General features: G+C 44.9%; 1 protein-coding gene across 2 annotated transcripts in view; it reads right to left on the reverse strand.

Annotated features, from left to right (window-relative positions):
• Positions 1-1458: 1458 nt before the first annotated feature.
• The window catches only part of LOC147447869 (glycosylinositol phosphorylceramide mannosyl transferase 1-like), a 35630-nt gene continuing 17755 nt past the window's right edge, over positions 1459-19333 (reverse strand). For both annotated transcript variants that reach the window (XM_086523754.1, XM_086523753.1), the window contains one exon: positions 1459-2085. In XM_086523754.1, the coding sequence (XP_086379880.1) occupies positions 1925-2085 (161 nt within the window). In that variant the 3' untranslated portion in view covers positions 1459-1924. The remainder of the gene's footprint in view (positions 2086-19333) is intronic.

Raw genomic sequence — 19333 nt, forward strand, 5'->3', positions numbered from 1 at the left:
TCGTTAGCAGTGTGGACCACCACTTTGTGCAGTTGCCAATTACCAGAGAGAGTATGATGAGGATTATAATGTCGAATCCAAAGTAGCGTTGGATTTTTAATACCCTGTTTGCATTGACTAACATGGAACATATCATACATGAAATACTTGGAGGTCCCCCCCCCCCCCCCGCGCGTATCTTGCTTTCATTTATGATAATCCAAAAATATTCCCTATCGATGATTTCTGTTTTCAAATGTAACTGCCATCACCACTAGTTCAATGATTCATCTGTCAGTAAATACTTCACGATCAACGCTAACAAATGCTCTATAGCTGCACCTCATAACACCCATCCACAGACGCCACTGAGACCTCTAGGGTGTTAAGCTTACAACCTTCGTAGTACAACCCTATGACCATACCATTAAAACGCGACGTACATGTGCACAAATATGCTTAGAAAGCACTCAGAGTAGACACGAGCACAATTGTTCACATCTCACATAACAGTTCACATTTCGAATCTCGAACGGTTCTCAACCAATCTGAACGCCAGATATCAATTAGGTATAAAACCCTAACTCTCCCCTCCTTAGTTCACAGCTGTGCTCCTACCGTGCGACCTCATGTTGCTCCTTTTTTGGCCACATGGTGGACTTTCCCTTCATGTTACACTCCATGTTTAGCTACCCCTCTTATAAAGCATTACGTCCTTTTGAAGATTGCCAAAAGATACTCTCCCTCCCCAGTCCCAATTCAAGTACTTCAGCCAGGTTTTGAGAAAGCACCCTTAAAAACGGAAGGCAAATAATTGGATACTGCTGCACTACGGAGGTAGCCGCAAATAGCCAAGATATTTACCAGGCTAACTGAGATCATATATGGGACTGACAATGAGGCACAACATTTGTGACAATGCACGCAGGCAATTAGCTACATTTTCCAAGGGTCACCGACAATAACCGATCATTTGTGAGTTTCTAACCAGCAAAGGGGGGGAGAGATGTGTGCTAAGGAATTGGGGACACAGAAGCAGCGAACAGTCTCCCCCCCCCCCCCCCCAAGAAACAGGCCGCTGCGAAGAGCTAGGTAGCAAAAAACATGGACTGCTACTCTTCACTGACTGACAGTGGCCGATCCAAACGCTCTCAATTCTTTATTTAACTACTGAGACCTGCTGCACCTTGTGAACACGGAGAGCGGAGGTACAACACAAGCTCCTTAGATGCCTCCGAACCCGGTCTTATAGTTCGACAGAACGCATATCAAGTGCCACTGATACCCCAAAGGTAACAGGAAACTGAGCCCGGACGACAGGTACGCTAGCTGAAAGAGAAACTGTATGTGCAAAATAACCCTTAGACAAATGAACGCTCAATTATTTCACACACCCACCTTGTGACATTTCAAACAAACATAGAACAAAACTCGTTTTCAAGTCGCAGTGGCTGTTGCATCATGTCATATCACTGAGTGTCGAGCAGAAAAATCAACTTGCATTAAGAAGATGCCAGAGCATAAAGCTAGCCCATGAGCTTCTACGTCATACAAATTGAGCCGAGCTTTACTTTTATCGCTCGCTTGATGATATAACTGGATTCAGATATGCTGTTAGAAGGCCACTCCTTAACATACGGCGAAGTACTCTTTGATATTGTCAAAATGCTGTAGCCAAATGAATCTTACACAGGTGTAGCTGATCGAAGTGTAGACAAGCATATTCCAGCATTATGTTCCTTTACCAACACACTGTGGTATGATAGAGAGCATGACATCACTGTTAACGAACTAATTTAACAGCCAAGAAAAATTTCTCTAATTCTTATGCACAAGGCCAAAATTTTTCCCCTAGAAGGATTATGATACAGCAGTACGAAGAATGCGAACCATTTGTTTCCTCAAAACAATAAGAAATGATGCATACAAGCATGTGAGCCCGTCGTCACCAGAACCACATGGATCGTGCATCCATAGCCTTGACGTTGCTTGGCACAAGAGGCATGTGCCCATACATATCCACAAACATGTTCAGACAGGCTGTCCTGTGCTTACTATGCCCTTTCAGACTGCTGATGCCAGTGGTTCCAATTTCAAAAAGCTTACCTGCAAGAAAACAGACACAATGAAAGAGCTTTGCATTGAACGAAAACTATCCAAGAACTGCATTTCACGACCAAAAAACTTCATCAAATGTTCGAACAGCCCCAGTATCTCTTGACGTAAGAGGCAACACCTTTGAGAAACACCTTACACACAATGAAAGCATTGGGACAAAAATTTAGGGTTTAAATTTGTCATGTCAGTGTCTCATCTGTGAACATTGCTCCAAATCTGAGGACACGGTGAAGGATCTCACTGAAAGAGAATTAAATGTTAAATTCTGCCAGGCTGATCCATTTCCAATTGAAAACGTCAAATTGATTAGGCGAAAAGTAAAAACTATTGCTGCACTCTACGATGTGACAGAAAGCTCTTGAACCACACACCAGGGTGGGCACCAAGCCTGCACCATAGGCGGGGCAAACATGGCTCAGATGACGCGATATGAGAGAAACTACCCCTAGGGACGAACCTTAGGGTGTGAGGGTTGGGCTATGTAAAGATACCCGGGCACTAGCAACTCTTATCTACAGAGGTGATTTAACACATCAAGTACCATACCAGCACTGATGATACTCTTTCTACTGCTTCTATTTGTTGTGCGTCTTGCAAGGAAAAGGGGCTGATTTCTATTACTTGAAAAATTCCTCACAATGCCCAAAAGGTGCCAATTCTGAGGGCAAGTACAAAACTGTTTACAAAGCAGCCACGAAGGTGACATCTAATATAATAAACTGAGTACAACTAGCCACATAGGCAGAACTGACGAAAAACTGAAAAGCCAGGGGGGAAAACCTCTCTGAAAGAGAGTAAAAAGTGCCCCGACAAAGGTAAGACTGAATGACAGCGGCTGCTGAAAGATGGGCACTCCCACCAAAAACTAACTCAGCAACTGCATACCAAGAGTTCTACAGGGAAGGCACCATTTGAGATTGTCGAGGTTGTCAAAAAGGTTCCACCGATTCTAAGCACTAAAAGTAAGATTTTGAAAGCAGATCAGTACACGCAAGATTGAAGATCTAGATACTACTTTTTCCAAGGTAAGGGAGGCTTGCAGAAGTCTCAAGCACGGCATAAGAAGGTAGCAGAAAGCATCGACATGACTTGCAATTGAAGAAGAATGATTGGGTGCTACTCCGATTTGAGAAAGCATGCCTACATAAGATTAATGGTAAGGAGAGGCTTTACCCAAAGCTTAGTATGCGATATTATGGGCCCTTCCAGGTACAAGAAAAGATCAATGATGTATCCTTTCGATTGACCTTACCAGATACTTGGAAGATTAAGACCTTTCGAAGGAGAACTACCAATGGACAGAGAACCAGATGAGCAACAAGAAGTGGAAGAGACGGAACAGATTCTCATTCTAGAACGCATCCTAGCCCAGAAGGAAAGGAAAGTGAAAGGTAAGCTACTCTGCCGATATTTGGTCAAGTTCATGAACTATCCAGCTCTTGATGCCAAGTGGATGGAGGACAACGACTTGGAAGATTCTCCTTAAATACTAGAGCTTTACCTTGAGGCTTTTGGTTTAGCACCAACTATCCCGAAAGTTATCGATGAATCAGCAGGTCGAATCTGGTGTGGTGCACACTACACAAGAGGGGAGCCACTCCACTCCTTCGTCACAGATTACCTCGATGGGAATAAAGTCACTAATCTCTCTGAGATTTGAGGAATACTGACAGGTTGACAGTGTTCTACTGAATGACTTTATGAAAAGATGTACATTGAAATGGGAATGAACTTGTTACATGTGCTCTCTCATGTGTGTATTGTTTGAGTACGTGTCAAAAAGATGAAACAGCTGCAGCATTTTATCTATTCACCTAACGATTGATGTGAAACCAATAGTAACGAACTTTAGTAGACCAAGGCATCCATGAAAAGATCAGCACAATCTGGATGTGGTTACTAGATAAGTTACAATTGTCACAAACTGGTGACGTGGCTGGCCTCCGGACATACACTCACACCCTGCTGCCTGAGATGCACCGACAAGCTGACGTGGCAACCAACGGAAAATCCACTGCAAAACGCGCTGACATGCTGATGTAGCAGGCTGCACGGACAACAGTACGGACGCTCAACTTTTTGCGCTGACAGGCCGTACGGCATAGTTACAAGGGACGGAAGGGACGGGCCCTAGGGCCGGGGGACGGCCGTAACTAGGCCGGGAACGGACGGGGACGCCTTGGGACGGTCAGATTTCTGGCCGGATCGGGCGGGTCGCAGGGGGACGGACGGGGACGGATGGGGACGGACCGGGTCGGACCGGAACGGCAGTTTTCAGGCGGATAAAAATAGCCGTTTATGACCATTTTAAACGGCTGTTTGCAACCCAACTGCCATATTTTGGGGGGGCTTGGCCCTTGGGAGGCTATAAAAGCCCCCTTGGGCCTCTTAATACTTATTCCCTCAAGGCTCAAGCTCTCCTCTCTACTCATAGCCTTATTGCTCAAGGCTCAAGCATGACTACGCGCCATGGCCCGTACGCTCTACACTCTACCCTTGAGTCTCCACTCTCTCCCTCTTCTACCCACTTTGAAGCTCTCCTCTACTCTCTCTCCACACAAGCTCTCCTCTAACTCCTCTAACTTCTAAGCTCTACTCTCTCGAGTCTCTCCACCATCATGTCATCTCAAGCCAACTCCACTTCTCAAGCCGGTTCTTCTCGAAGGAGGCCCGCCGTGCAAACGGGGTCGTGGTGGGATGAAGTCGACTTTAGCACGCGTGGCAAAGGTGGCGGTGCAAGACCATGGACATGCAAGCTATGCCCATACAAGAGAACGGGTGGTTCAAACAAAGTGCGAGCCCATCTTCTTCATGAACCCGGTCGCGAGGTGAATTTTTGCCCTCATGTAGCTCCCGAGAAGAGGTTGGATCTTCTTGAGAAGCTCACGGTGTATGAGGTTGCGGAAGCGGCCAAGAGGGGCCGTTTTGTTGCCGTTGATCCCTCTGCCACGGCGACACCGCGAGAGCAAAGGGAAGCCAACCTTGACGACATCTCTCGAAGCTTCAAGAGCCATGCATCTACACCGTCCTCTTCCGTTCCGCATCGCCAAAGCACTCTCAACGAAAATTGGAATCCTAAATTGAAGGAAGAGGTGGATAGGTCGGTTGCCCGATTCTTCTTCCACGACCACATTGCCTTCCATGCTTCGCGGTGAGTTTCCCTTGGCATATGCACATTGCAATCTTCCATTTTGTATTCATAATGGGTTATAACTTCTCGACTCTCGACTCTCCATACTAACACAACATGCTCTATTATGTGTGGATAGGTCTCCATACTTTCGAACCATGGTTACGAAAATAGGAGAATATGGCTCCTCTTATGTGCCATCTTCATCGGAGAGGCTTCGCACCACCCTCCTTGACAAAGAGAAGCTTGTTGTGGAGCAAGCGGCCCAAGCAACAAAGGATTTGTGGGAGACCAATGGCGTCTCTCTCCTTGTAGATGGATGGAGCCACACCCGCAAGCAGTCCATCCACGAGGTGGTGCCCTACTCTCGGGGGGAGATGTACTTTGTGGAGTCACATGATGCATCCGATAGTGGCAAGGCCGCCGAGATGCTTGCTGCAGAGTGGACAAGCACCATAGAGATCACTGGCCCGGAGAATGTCCTTTGTATGGTTGCAGATGGAGAGGCGTCAAATAGGGCAGCCTGGGCTATCATTGAGGGCATGTATCCCAGCATCCATGTCACATTTTGCATGACGCATTGCCTCAATAACCTCCTCAAGGACATAGGGAACTTGTCATGGATTTCACCCACCATTGGTGACGCCTCTCGAATTGTCTCCTTTGTGCTCAACCATCAAAAAGTGCGCCATGAATTCTCAAAGAGGAGCCACTTGTCCTTGCTCAAATATTCAGAGACAAGATTTGCATTCAATTGGCTTATGCTAGGCCGCTTGTCTACATGTGGCGGAGCCTTAAGGGGCCTCTTTCTCAGTGATGAGTTCCAGGCCATGCCGGAGTCTACATCAGCACAACAGGATTGAAATGCCGAGAATGGGCCGACGATGCCGCTTGGTGGGAGAAGGTGAAGACTCTTGACGCCATGGTCAAGCCTATTCTACACCTACTTCGAGTGGTGGATGGCTTGCAGCCATGCATTGGCAAAGTCTATGAAGCCATGGATCGGATGATAGAGGCACTTGAGAAGCTTGTGTCTGACCCTGTTCAGCATGCGGAGATTCATGGCTTGTGTGAGTCGAGGTGGAATGGATACTACTCTCCACTTCATGCGGCAGCTTATGTGCTTGACCCTGAGTTTCAGGGAAGGCGTCAAGAGACCAACAAGGAGGTGAGCAAAGGATAGCGGCTTGCATTGGAGCGCCTTGAGCCTAGCAGTGACATTAGGCGCAAGATTAGAGACGAGCTACTCAACTACAGGCAAAAGAAAGGCTCCTATGGATGTATAGATGCACAGCTTGATCGCAACAAGATTGGCTCGGTTTTGTGGTGGGAGGACTATGGAGGAGATGGCCCACATTTACAGCGCTTGGCTGTTCGTGTCCTTAGCCAAGCATGTACCACTAGTTGCTTGGAGCAACTATGGAGTGTGTACAGCCACATTGCCTCTAAGAAGAGGAATCGCCTTGGGGTTCAGAGGGCCAATGATTTGGTGTTTGTGAGCCCTAACTTGCGCATGCTTGACAAGAGCGTCACACAAGGCAGATCCCTTCACTGAGTGGGAGATGGCACAAGAGAATCCATCTATGGCCGATGCTCTTTTGGAGGAGCTAGAGGAGGACTTCGAGCCTCAATGTGAGCCTCCCGAGCCCTCATACGTCGCTGACGAACTCGACTACGACGACGATATGGAGATTCAACATGCGAGCACTTCTTGAGTTTGATGATCATTGATCACTCGACTCTCGAGTCTAGACTCTTGAGTCTACGACTCTACCTACTACATAGCCCTTTGTACTTTTTGTTATCCTTGAGGCCTCGGGCTTGTCCTAAGTCCTTTAGGCTTTTTGACTCTTGAGCCCTTGTGGCATGCACTTCTCATTTTGTATCCATCGATCCTCGATGCTTTATTAGCACATTTCCGCCTATATGACTCGTGTTCTTTGGTCTATTTAGTATAAATTTATGGTCAAAGTGATGCTCTATGTGTGTGGCATGTGTGTAGGTCAAAAAATGCCAAAAAAACTCTCTTTTTTTTTTTGCCGTTCCGACCCCCGTCCCCATTTCCTGACTTTTGTCGTCCCGTCCCCTACCCCGACCCCGACCCCGACCCGCCGTCCCATGTAACTATGCCGTACGGAATTCCGAATTACGTTGGCCAACTTTTGGGCATAATGCTTTAATTTGGAGAAGCTTTTGGGACAGTTATCTTTTGAGTTATTTTTAATTGATTTTGGGGCTCTGCTTTTGGGCATCCCTTGTAAGAATAAATAAGTTTGTTGGGCCCTCATCACTCAGAGCATCTGGACGCAAAGTCTGAGCGTGAGTCCCAACAGACTCCCTTGTACTTTGCACCAAGATTAATGTAAAAAGAAATACCGAAAGGAGCGCCAGTCTTTGGGGCCAATACCTCTTGGCACGAAACTACTCGGGCAATGTCGACTCTCTTTTGAACTGTGATTTAAAGTTGTGCAGTATTTTTGAAGTGAATCTCTGCTTTGTCGCGGTAGAATCTCGAGTTGGGGTGTCCAAGTCTGTTACAACAATGATCATGATTCTCATTTGAAATCTCAACGGGGGATAATGATGTGAATGTTAAGTGACTATCGTCTTTGTGCAAATGCTAGATGTGTGCAATCTAGTGTATGTGTACTTAGAGTCGGTGTCTATAGAGCTGGTTTTTGTCCTTTGTCTGTTTTGCAGGCGTAATCAATGGTGATTACTATTCTTTCAAGAGGGGGAAAGACCAAAGTTTTTGACGTGGCATGCCCAACTTAAAAAGGTTGGCCGAGAAGACCAGAGGGGTTAGGGTAACCCCCTCTAACTTACAGATAATGGCCGAGGTGCCTAAAACCCTAAAGTTAAAAGAAGAGAACCCCCAAAATAACTTGCGCAAAGTGTTGGCCTGGCAAGGCTGTACGGAAACCCCGTAAGACGCAAAAAAGTGCTACCGTGGCAGAGTCGTGCGGACATGCCCACGTTTTGCGTTGAGAGCAAGTGGTGCTAGCTTTTAGTGTCTGGTTGTTTTTGGAACCCTTAGCTTTTCATGTGAGTTTCTTTTGGGCCAAAGGCCACATGTAAAGCGTTTATCAGCAGGGCAAGGCCTCTTCTCTAGCAGATTAGCTTCATAGCAATCACAGAGAGGACCCTCGGGCATGGTACCTTGTGAAGCATCAATAATGAAGAAATACCGGAAGGAGTGCAATCTTTGGGACATCAAGAAGTAGAACTCCACCGTTTCGTGTTGACTCTCCTCTTCTCTCTCTCTCTCTCTCTCTCTCTCTCTCTCTCTCTCTCTCTCTCTCTCTCTCTCTTACTCCATTCAAGTTCTCTACAGTTGTTTTGCACTCTCTCACGTGTGTTGCTTAAAATTCACACTTGAGTGTCCAAGCCTATTACATTGGAATCAATGCAAGTGGGTCCAAATCATATGCAACTACACTCAACCATTCTGCATTAGAACTGCACGAAGACTATGGCCACATGCATCACACTGAACCACAAAAGGTTTCGAAAGATCTGGCAAAATGATTACCGGATCTGAAGTCAACTTCTCTTTCAAGTGTTTGAAGGCTAAAATTTCCTTGGCTGTCCACTCGAAAGTAACTCCCTTTGCTTGCAGTGCATGGAGTGGAGAAGCAACCTCAGTAAAATTTCGGATGAACCTCCTGTAGTAGGAACGTAAGCCTAGAAAGCTTCGAATGTCATGTGCGGACTCAAGTCTGACCATGACCTAATTGCTTCCACTTTGGCGGGATCCATGCCTACCCCATCTTTTGAAACAATGTGCCCAAGGAAGTGAATATCTTCAAAAAAGAATTCACTCTTCTTCGCATTAATGAGTAGCCTGTTCTTAGGTAACTCATTGAAAACTACGGTCAAGTGATCCCTATGCTCCTCTTGGGACTTTGAGTAGAGAATCGTGTCATCAAAGAAGGTACCCACGAAGTTTCTATGTGGTCTAAAAATTATGTCCACCATTCCATTAAACGTGGCAAGAGCATTTGTGAGACCAAATGGCATGACAAGAAACTCATAGAGACCAAATGTTGTCCTCAATGCAGTCTTATGGACATCTTCTGGCCTAATGTGTATATGATGGTAACCACTCTTTAGGTCTATCGTTGTAAACAATGACGCTCCCTCAAGCCGATCAAGAATGTCATCTATCCTCGGTATGGGGAACCTATTCTTGATGGTATTCTTATTCAAGGCGCGATAGTCAATGCACATGCGCCATGAACCATCCTTCTTCTGCACTAGGAGTACAGGCGAACAAAAAGGAGATGAACTGGGCTGAATCAGTCCCTTCTCTAAAAGCTCGTTGACCAGACTCATAATCTCTTTCTGTTGGGTTGCATTAACCCTGTATGGTGGTCTATTAGGTGGACTAGAACTTGGCACAAGATCTATGGTATGATCCTCAAATCTCTCAAGAGGTAACTCCCCTAGCAAAAAGTCCGAAAAACAATCACTGAAACCACTCAAAAAAACCTGTCTTTATCTAAGATAGACAAATTAGAAACAACTTCAGGTACTTCTTTTGCAAAGATCAAGTACGCAGAAAGATGGTTCTTTATTACAGATGAAATAGCAGAAGCAAAAACAACTGGGACAGACTCGCCTTTAAGCATTACATTAAGGACATGAGTCTTTCCTCTATGTACAAGGGTGATCTTTTTGTTGTAAGTATCCACCATAGCATCAACCTGTAACACCATGGGATACCCAATAACACATCACAGCCCTCAAATGGCATAATATGAAATTCCTCCGCATCCACATAACTTTGAATGTGCAGACGAAGCTTCCCCAAAATGGGAGTAACAGGGTCTGAATGACCTAGGCATGCCAAACCTGCTTCACCTGTCATACCCATCTCCTCTGCACGAATGCCCAACTTTGATGCCAATTGCGGTGATATAAAATGCACGGGCTCCTGGATCAAAGAAAACAAGCATTGTCTAGTCTCTAACTTTGCCCCACGCTTTGCACAGTTCTGTGACATCTATGTTTGGCTGGTCTCCAACCAAATCTGGGACAAGTCTTGCACTCGGTTTTGGCTTCTTCCCTTTATGGTATAACTTGTCATCCTTATCCTGTGACTTCTTCTGTGGACATTCATTTGCAAAATGTCCTTCCTATTCACAAATGTGGCATTTCTTGGCCTCTCTAAGAGTTTTTCTTTCTTCAAAAGTTTTGTCAGAAAAATGCCTTTTTTGTCCTTGTTCTTGTCCCGAAGAAGATTTAGACTGCTTCTTAGACGTATCAGCTTCTTCACTGGAGGGCTTCTTTGTGGGAGGCAGAGAAGGCTTTGTTGCAACGTTACCCTTGGCTGAAAATTGTTTGCCCTAGGACACTTGCTTGTGGCTATTAAATCCATCGGAATCTCCCTTCGACAAATTGCTGGCTGATGAGCGCACAACAGTGGGTGCAAGTGATAGAGCACGGGAAGATGTGCAAGGCTTGGGACTTGGAGCGAACGAGCTCACCTGCAGAGATGGGGCGCTACAGATCGAAGAAGGAGAGAGAGGAGGAGCGCTACACGATATTGGGGGAATTATTAGAGTGAGCAAATTGGCTCACACATTCCCTTTATTAAAAGTATAGGACCAATTTAAAGTTAGTGGCCAAGTTCAATGTGACTTGGCCAAAGGTTAATAACCTTTAAAACTATACACAAAGGGGGCCATTTGGGCCTTTAACCCAACAACCTCCCACTTAAAGGCATAAATGGCGCCTTTAAGCTACGTGACTCCCACAATCTGTATGCATAGCTGATGTTGTGCTTTGGATAAGCACTTAGTGAGAGCATGCGCTGGATTTTGTGATGTATGGACCTTAACCAATGTAATAAGGCCATCCTCAAGCACTTCTCGAATGAAGTGATACCGCACATCAATATGCTTTGTGCGTGCATGAAACATGGCATTCTTTGCAAGACATATGGCACTCTGGCTATCACAACCAAGCATAGGTGCCTTGGCAGGCAAACCAAACTCACTGCATAGACGTGCTAACCAAATAGCTTCTTTAGAAGCCTTAGTGGCTGAAATATATATTCAGCCTCTGTAGTAGACAACGCAACGATCTTTTGCAATCTAGAACACCATGAGACAGCACCTCCTGCAAGAGTAAACACATAGCCACTTGTGGATTTCCGTGTGTCCACATCACCAACCATGTCAGAGTCACAAAATCCCTTCAACTCCAATGGTCCTTTACCATAGCAGAGGCATTTGTTTTTAGTCCCTTGCCTCATAATGGACTTCACTGCATCCCAATGCAACCTGCTTGGATTAGCCATAAACCGGCTCACAACTCCCACTGCATGGGCTATGTTAGGCCTAGTAGCAACCATAGCATACATAAGTGAACCACAAGCTGAAGCGTAAGGCACACTTTGCATGTCATTGGCTTCTTCCTTTGACTTGGGGCAATCATCCTTGGAGATTTTGACATATGGCTATAATGGCACGCCAAGAGGCTTTGCTTCAGCCATGTTAAATCTGTCCAACACCTTTTCAATGTACTTTTCTTGCAACAAATACATTATGCGCTGGTCCCTTTGCCTTCTAACACGCACTCCAAGTATATGTTCAGCTGCCCCAAGGTCTTTCATTGAAAATGAAGATTTCAACTGCCCTTTAAGAGCATCAACAGTGCTTCTTTTCTTTGCAACTATCAACATATCGTCCACATAGAGCACAAGAATGATAGGGCTGCCATCCTCATCAGGTTTGGTATACAAACAATGGTCTGCATGGCTTCTTTTGTAACCATGTTTAAGCATGAAGCGATCAAACTTCTTGTACCATTGTCCACATGATTGTTTCAGCCCATACAAGCTTCTATTGAGCATAAATACCAAATGTTCCTTGCCAGGAATAACAAAACCCTCGGGTTGCTTCATGTAAAGCTCTTCCTCCACATCACCATGCAAGAAAGCGGTATGTACATCCATTTGGTCCATTTCCAAATCAAGAGTAGTCACTATGGCAAACAATACACGCAAAGTGGTCATCTTCACAACAGGAAAGAACACTTCCTGAAAGTCTATGCCCTTGATTTAAACATATCCCTTTGCAACTAGCCTTGCCTTATACTTGGGTTTTGCATCAACAGTCTTGATTTTATACATCCATTTGTTAGGAATAGCTTTCCTTCCTTTGGGCAATTCCACCATATCCCAAGTATGATTAGCATGCAAAGCTTTAATCTCTTCCTACATAGCAAGCTCCCACTTGTCGCTGTGCTCACATGTCTTTGCCTCTTTATACGTAAGAGGCTCTCCCTCATCTGTCAACATAATGTAATGCAAAGAGGGATCATATCTACTCACAGACCGTCTTTGACGAGTAGACCACCTCACCCAATGATCAACATTATCCGGTAATGGGTCTACATCAGGTAGCATGATAAAATCATCAACAATGGGCTGCTGTACATCATTTTCAGCATTGCTTCGTGGCTGCAAATGCCCTTCAGGAGCCTCAATTTGTTGCCCAACATCTTCTGCTCAAACACCACTGGATCATCTACATTTTCAGCCATATGTGGTGCATCCTGAGGGTCAAGAATAGGCCTAACAAGTGGCTGGTCGTGCTGAAATTTGACCCTTTTATGGTCATGCTTTGAGGCACAATTGTTTTGAAGCAGCCTTGCCTCATTAAAAACAACATCCCGGCTGCGTATAACCCTTTTGAGCTGAGGTAACCAAATCCTGTACCCCATTTCGCCTTCTTCACCATATCCCATGAAAAGGCCTTCAATGGACTTGGCATCTAGTTTACTCCTCAACTCTGGTCTAACATGCACAAAGGCCTCGCAACCAAAAAATGCGTAAATGATCATATGAAGCAGGCTTGCCAGACCAAACCTCTTCAGGGATGTCACCTTTCAAAGACATGGGAGAGGATCGATTGCATATATGGACTAGAGTTTTTAAAGCTTCTCCCGAAAATCCATGAGAGAGATTAGCTGTGGACAACATGCATCTCACCCTCTCACAAAGTGTCCTATTAAATCTTTCAACCACACCATTAGAAGAGGGGCTGTATGGCACAGTAAGCTCCCTCTTAATGCCCAAATTTTTCACAAAATTTGTTAAATTCAGCACTTGTGAACTCCCCCCCATTGTCCGTACGCAAGCATTTTAGCTTTCTACCTGTTTGGGTGGTCACAAATGCATGAAATCTTAAACGCAGCAAAGGGTTCATCCTTAGACTTAAGAAAATAAACCCAAATTTTCCTAAAATGATCATCAACAAAGGAGACAAAATAGCATGCACCTCCCATAGACTTAGTGGGCATGCTACATACATTAGAATGTACAAGATCAAGCACACAAGATTTACGAGAGACACCAGAGTAATAAGAACGCTTTACTTGCTTGCCATATTGACATTCATTACAAAAGTCAAGCTTTATGCCTTTAGCGTCAAGCTTGTTCAAAGTACAAAGCTTAGAAAGGCCCTTTTGGCTCATATGGCCAAGCCTCTTGTGCCACAACTCCATGTGAGAGTTAATTTCAGCCAATGCAATAAACTTGCCCAACACGGCCTTTCCATGCATGCAGTAAAGTGTCCCTTTCTTTGTGCCCTTTACAATCAGCCTTGAGCCTTTAGTCATTTTCCATGATCCTCTCTCAAACAAGATGTTGTAACCATGCATATCCATCTGACCAATAGAAAGCAAACACTTCTTGATTCCCGGCACATATCTAACATCATGCAAGACAAGCTCATTTGTGCCATCTATAGAAAGATGCACAGTGTCAATACCCTCGGGCCTCAATGGAACATGCATGATTGTTTCCAAGGTATACATGGCCACGCTTGCCTGCATCAAAAGTAGAGAAACACTCCTTAATAGGAGTCACATGAAATGAAGCACCAGAATCAACTATCCAAGTCTGGGATAATGCATCATTGACAGTCAACAAAGCATCAATAAGATACTCTTGGTGATCTGCATATCCTATGTATAAACATTAAGAGAGGCATCAAGGTCATAAGCATCACCATCTGACAAAGTGGCACACAAGATGTCCTCTACATCTGACAGCTCCTCAATCACAACACTAGAAGCCACATTGGCCTTCTCTTTGTCCTTTGAGCTATCCTGTGCATCTGTCTTGACTTCCTTCTTCTCTTTCTTTTTGTCTCCGCCATTCTTTTTCCGTTCTAACTCGGCTTTGTAGTACCTGCAATTGGGTTTCTTGTGACCTTTCCTGCCTTTGCTGGCATTTCCCCTTTCCTTACTCTTACTCTTACTCCTTTGTGCATAGACATTCTTCTTCTCTGTCCTGCCTCTAACCATGTTGGCAAAATTGTCTCCCTCTCCACTTGCTTTCCTCTTGATTTCTTCATTCAAGATAGAACCCCTAACACCATCAAAGGTCAAATTGGGGTTATTCGACAATGAAACCGCCAATGTTTCCCATGAATCAGGTAAGGTCAGAAGCAAGAAGATAGCTTTCAGCTTATCATCAAAAGGAGGCAAACCTGAATCCTGTAAACTGCGACAAAGTACCTACGAACAACGACAAGTGCTCTGCAGCGGTCTTGGACTCATCAAGTTGCATACCAACGAGTTTTCGCATCAAATGCACTTGGTTGACAGGCGTTGTATTCTCATACATCCCCTTTAACTTCTCCCACACATCAAAAGCAGTTGTGAGACCTTTCAAATCAATGACTGTCTTATCGGTCATGACCATTTTAATGTATGTAACTGCCTTCTTGTTCAAGCTAACCCATGCTTCATCCGTAATATTCTGTGGCTTTACCTGTTCAAGTGCCCCTTCACAATCCTTAAAAAATAGGATTCCCTCGATCTTGTCTTTCCAAAGGTCGAAACCTGTTCCATCGAACCTCCTAATCTCGAAGAGATTCTTCACATCCGAAGAAGATGAGGCCATAGTTGCACGAATAAGAGAGCTAATACGCTGAATTTTTGGACAAAATGCTCAAAAACCGGAGTATAGCCTCACAGATGTGTGCACTACAGCTCCAAATGGTCACAGGAGCAATTTGAGGCAAAATAGGTCGATTTAGGCACAAAAAACAATTTCTCAAATTTATGCGCAAAAATTTCAGCGAGTAAATTTGTGCTCAAAAACAACAATTTTAGTTGTTTTTAGCCTCACAGAACATACATAAGGCTAACGAACAGCCTTTAGAAGCATGTATGAGAAAAAGCCCCAATTTGTAGCATCAAATTGCACGAAATTGAGCCACAAATGGTCATACATAGTCAAAACTTGTCAAATGTGCGTAGATTGCATCAATTTGCACTTTCCCCAATGTAGACGCATCATAAAAACACTTGCAAAAACCTATGTAAATCTGAAATTTGCTGAAAACACCTGTTTTTCGACAATTTCAATGTTTTCGGGTAGCGGGGACCTAGCAAAGATGTTCCCACACCTGAAAAACCTGTATTTTGCTGTCATAACCTGTAATTTGCTGATTTTGACCTAATTTCAGCCTGTTTTAGGTCAATTTGACTTGCCGGGAGCTCTCTACTGTCCGGGGACGAGTCCTTTGGCGATGAAATTGCAAAATCTCGCGTGAAAGTTGACCTCCTTTGCTGAAAATCAGTGTTTGCAGGTTTGAGAGCAAACCCTAATTTGGCTCTGATACCAATTGATGAGCGTGCAGCAGTGGGTGCAAGTGATAGAGCACGGGAAGATGTGCAAGGCTTGGGACTTGGAGCAAAGGAGCTCACCTGCAGAGGTGGGGCGCTACAGATCGAAGAAGGAGAGAGAGGAGGAGCGCTACACAATATTGGGGGAATTATTAGCGTGAGCAAATTGGCTCACACACTCCCTTCATTAAAAGTATACCAATTTAAAGTTAGTGGCCAAGTTCAATGTGAACTTTGCCAAAGGTTAATAACCTTTAAAACTATACACAAAGGGGGCCATTTGGGCCTTTAACCCAACACTGGCCACTCTTGCATTCTCAATCAACTAGAACATATTCATGACAGTAGTCTTTGTGCAATAATCCTTGATTTTCTTTGGCAATCTACAACAGTACTTCTCAATCTATTCTGACAATGGCACAAACCTAGAAGAAGTGACTGGCAACAGTGCAACCCACAACTGTTTATTGTACTCTTCCAGATTCGCACACTCTTTAGCATTCAACTCGTGCCATTTTGTCATCACATCCACTTCAAACGTGTTTGTCAGCCATGCAGGCGCAAAAAGCTGTTTGAATTGGACCCACGTTGTTGGGGTTTCACCCTGGTTCAACAATGCGGTCCACCATTGAAGCGCATTCCCTTTCAAGAAAATGGCAACCTTGCGTATCTTTGAAGATTCTGTGAAGTTTCCTCCAACATAAGCTGCATCGAACTACTGTATAAAGGTCAAAGTCTTCAATTAATCCTCAGTTCCTCTGAAAGTTTCAAACTTCACTCCCTGCCCACCTTCTTGTAATCCTTTGGCTGACTCAAAGGAGCCACATTATCATAAACAAGTACTCGCAAAAATGGTGCTCCACGATTGTCCATTCCAGCACTTGCAGCACCTGTTTTACCTGTCATATCTCCATTTTGGGCGTATGGCTGCGAAAAACCAGCCATACCAAATTGTGTTCCAAGCACTTTCAATTAAACATAGGCACCCTAAAAACCTGGTTGGTTCGCATACATAGGGTTACCCATGCCTGTTTGCATTGTCCCGAACACATTCCTTGGCATATAACCTGTGGAAGGTCTAGCCATAGCTTGAAACACTGAACCACCTCCAAAATAACCAGGATAAGTAATAGGTGATGGAAGGGTCTGACGCGTAGCTTGTTCGTTACTCCCTTGACCATTCACAAATGGTTCTTGTCCAGCTAAAGCAAGTTGCTTTGGATCATTTGGCACTGCTGGTTGCCCAACCACATGGGCTTTCCCTCGAGCATCACAAGTCCTCTGCGCATTGGAAATCTCCTTTTCCTGCAACCGCTCAATCATGCCTTGTGTAGGAGGCTAAAAACCCTATGACGGAGCCTGAAATTCCTGTGTAAGAGCTTGTAAGAACTCCTACATCCTTGGGTTGCTAGCCAACTACTGAAACATGTCCATGCAGCAACGCGGTTGAGCTCTAAACAACCTGTCCTCTTCTTGAAGAGTTGAAGGAACTTTCTTTGTGCCACGTGAGGAAGATCCCTCTTCACGTACTTGGTCTCTCTCCTCTGCCATAACAACAACCTCTGTGTTGCTTTCACCCACAACAATCCACGTTGCACTTTTTAAAGAAAAAGTGACTATCCCGTCAATGGACCATATAACCGGCATGTACAACATAGAGGGCGGTTAACTTTACACAGGCATTGAGAAGAAAAGAGAATGCAGTTGCTTCGCCTCCAGCGACAAGAATGTCACTGCGCACACGAGACTGACACCCTGTAGACCCCAAAAGTTGACGCCCCTTTCAGTATTTCTTTAATCAAATATAAGTTGACGATCTGTACACTTAGGCCAAACTCTCACAAAGCTGTCCAAACCTGGCGAGGGCTGAAAACGCAGGTTTCTGGCCTGATTTCGGCAGCACACAATCGCAAAAACCCTTGTAGATCAAAAACACCTGTCTAGGATGGATTCCCTCGCAATTTAGGAGCTTTCTGGTGAGCTGTCACAGAAATTCAGCGTGCTGTAATTCTCTGTTTTACTGCTGTCGGGTGCTCAAAACCCTGTACACGCATCCCAAGGCTCTCACGAGCTCCCTTGGCAATTTAGGTGCGAAACCCTAAACCTGCAGAAAAACACAACAGGCTGTAAATCTCTGTTTCGGATCGTTTTTAGAGAAGCGAACACGCCTACGCGTGTCCCAAGGGCTCCCGCACGCAATGGGGCAGTTCCCCTTTGAATTGGACGAGCTTTTATGCGAGAAAACTCTCCAAACTCGCAATAGAATTGCGCGTACCTGTGGAGGGTTAGCAATTAGCTAATCCGGTTTCTGTTCAAAAGGCTCTTGCCTTGGCAAACGCGCATAAAACCCCAGAATTGTACATATTCATTTGAGTAGCCCAACTAGTGGGGCATTACCATATGTGCCAAAGGGGGGAGAGAGATGCACCAGAGCAAATCATCGTGCTACATGAGACATAGGAGAAGGCAGCTTTCCTTTAAAGCTGTCAAGCTGCACCCACTACTAACACACACACACACACACACACACTGTAGGTCACCAATGCATAGTAACAGGGAATGGCCATTTTTAGGTCTCTGTTCCGTGTTTCAAACGTGAGTGCCCGCTCCGAATCCCTGTTCCGTGTTTCAAACGTGAGTGCCCGTAACAGGGAATGGCATCTTGTTCCGCGTTCCCGTTCCGCGTTCCCGTTCCTGGTAACTATGCACCAATGGAGCAAAAATCAGTCTCAGCCTCAAAATGGGCACCCCCTCTTGCTAATGTGTCCTGCAGGTTGCTCTCCTTCTGCCAAGCGTCCAATTTGCCACTTTTAGTTAATTCCCTAGTTCACACTCACTTATAAAGTTGTAGGTGACTTTCTGAGTGGCCCAGACTTCATTTGGCACACACACGCTTCCATACTCATCAGAATTCAATGCTAATTGGCTCGACCAGTCCCATATTGACCGACCTAGACTCCCAATGTGAGAAACCTAGTCGGCCGCAGCCGTTTCACACTGGCCATGCAAAGTCCACTTGCACCTTTTCAAAGGTTCCGAGGAAAACAAGTAAAAACAAAATAAATAAAAATATGAGAAATCGACTTCCCTCCTTGAATATTATTTGCTACATCTCTTGCATTTTATAAATGTCATCCTCTACAATTTCTTTGAATATGTCCTCGATTGCCACACTTATGACAAATCACCTCCTCTTAGAACTACCACTAGACATAGAAGATTATTGTTCTATTGCTTTCGCAATCAAGGCCTTGAAGCACCCGCTCAATCCAAAGCTTCGTGAATAATCCTCTTGATCCAACACCATGGAAACAAGCTACTCCCAAGTAAAAGAATGATCCTCCCCAAAACAATCAAGGCTGAGTGGAAAGCACCCAAGTCTATGTGAGTCGTGCAACCTGAATCATAGCCATATCCTCCAAAAAGATTAGCTTCCCTCCTTGAAGAATCACTTGCTAT

Source organism: Adiantum capillus-veneris, chromosome 11, assembly GCF_014529385.1.
Source record: "Adiantum capillus-veneris isolate H3 chromosome 11, ASM1452938v2, whole genome shotgun sequence".
Classification (NCBI taxonomy): domain Eukaryota; kingdom Viridiplantae; phylum Streptophyta; class Polypodiopsida; order Polypodiales; family Pteridaceae; genus Adiantum; species Adiantum capillus-veneris.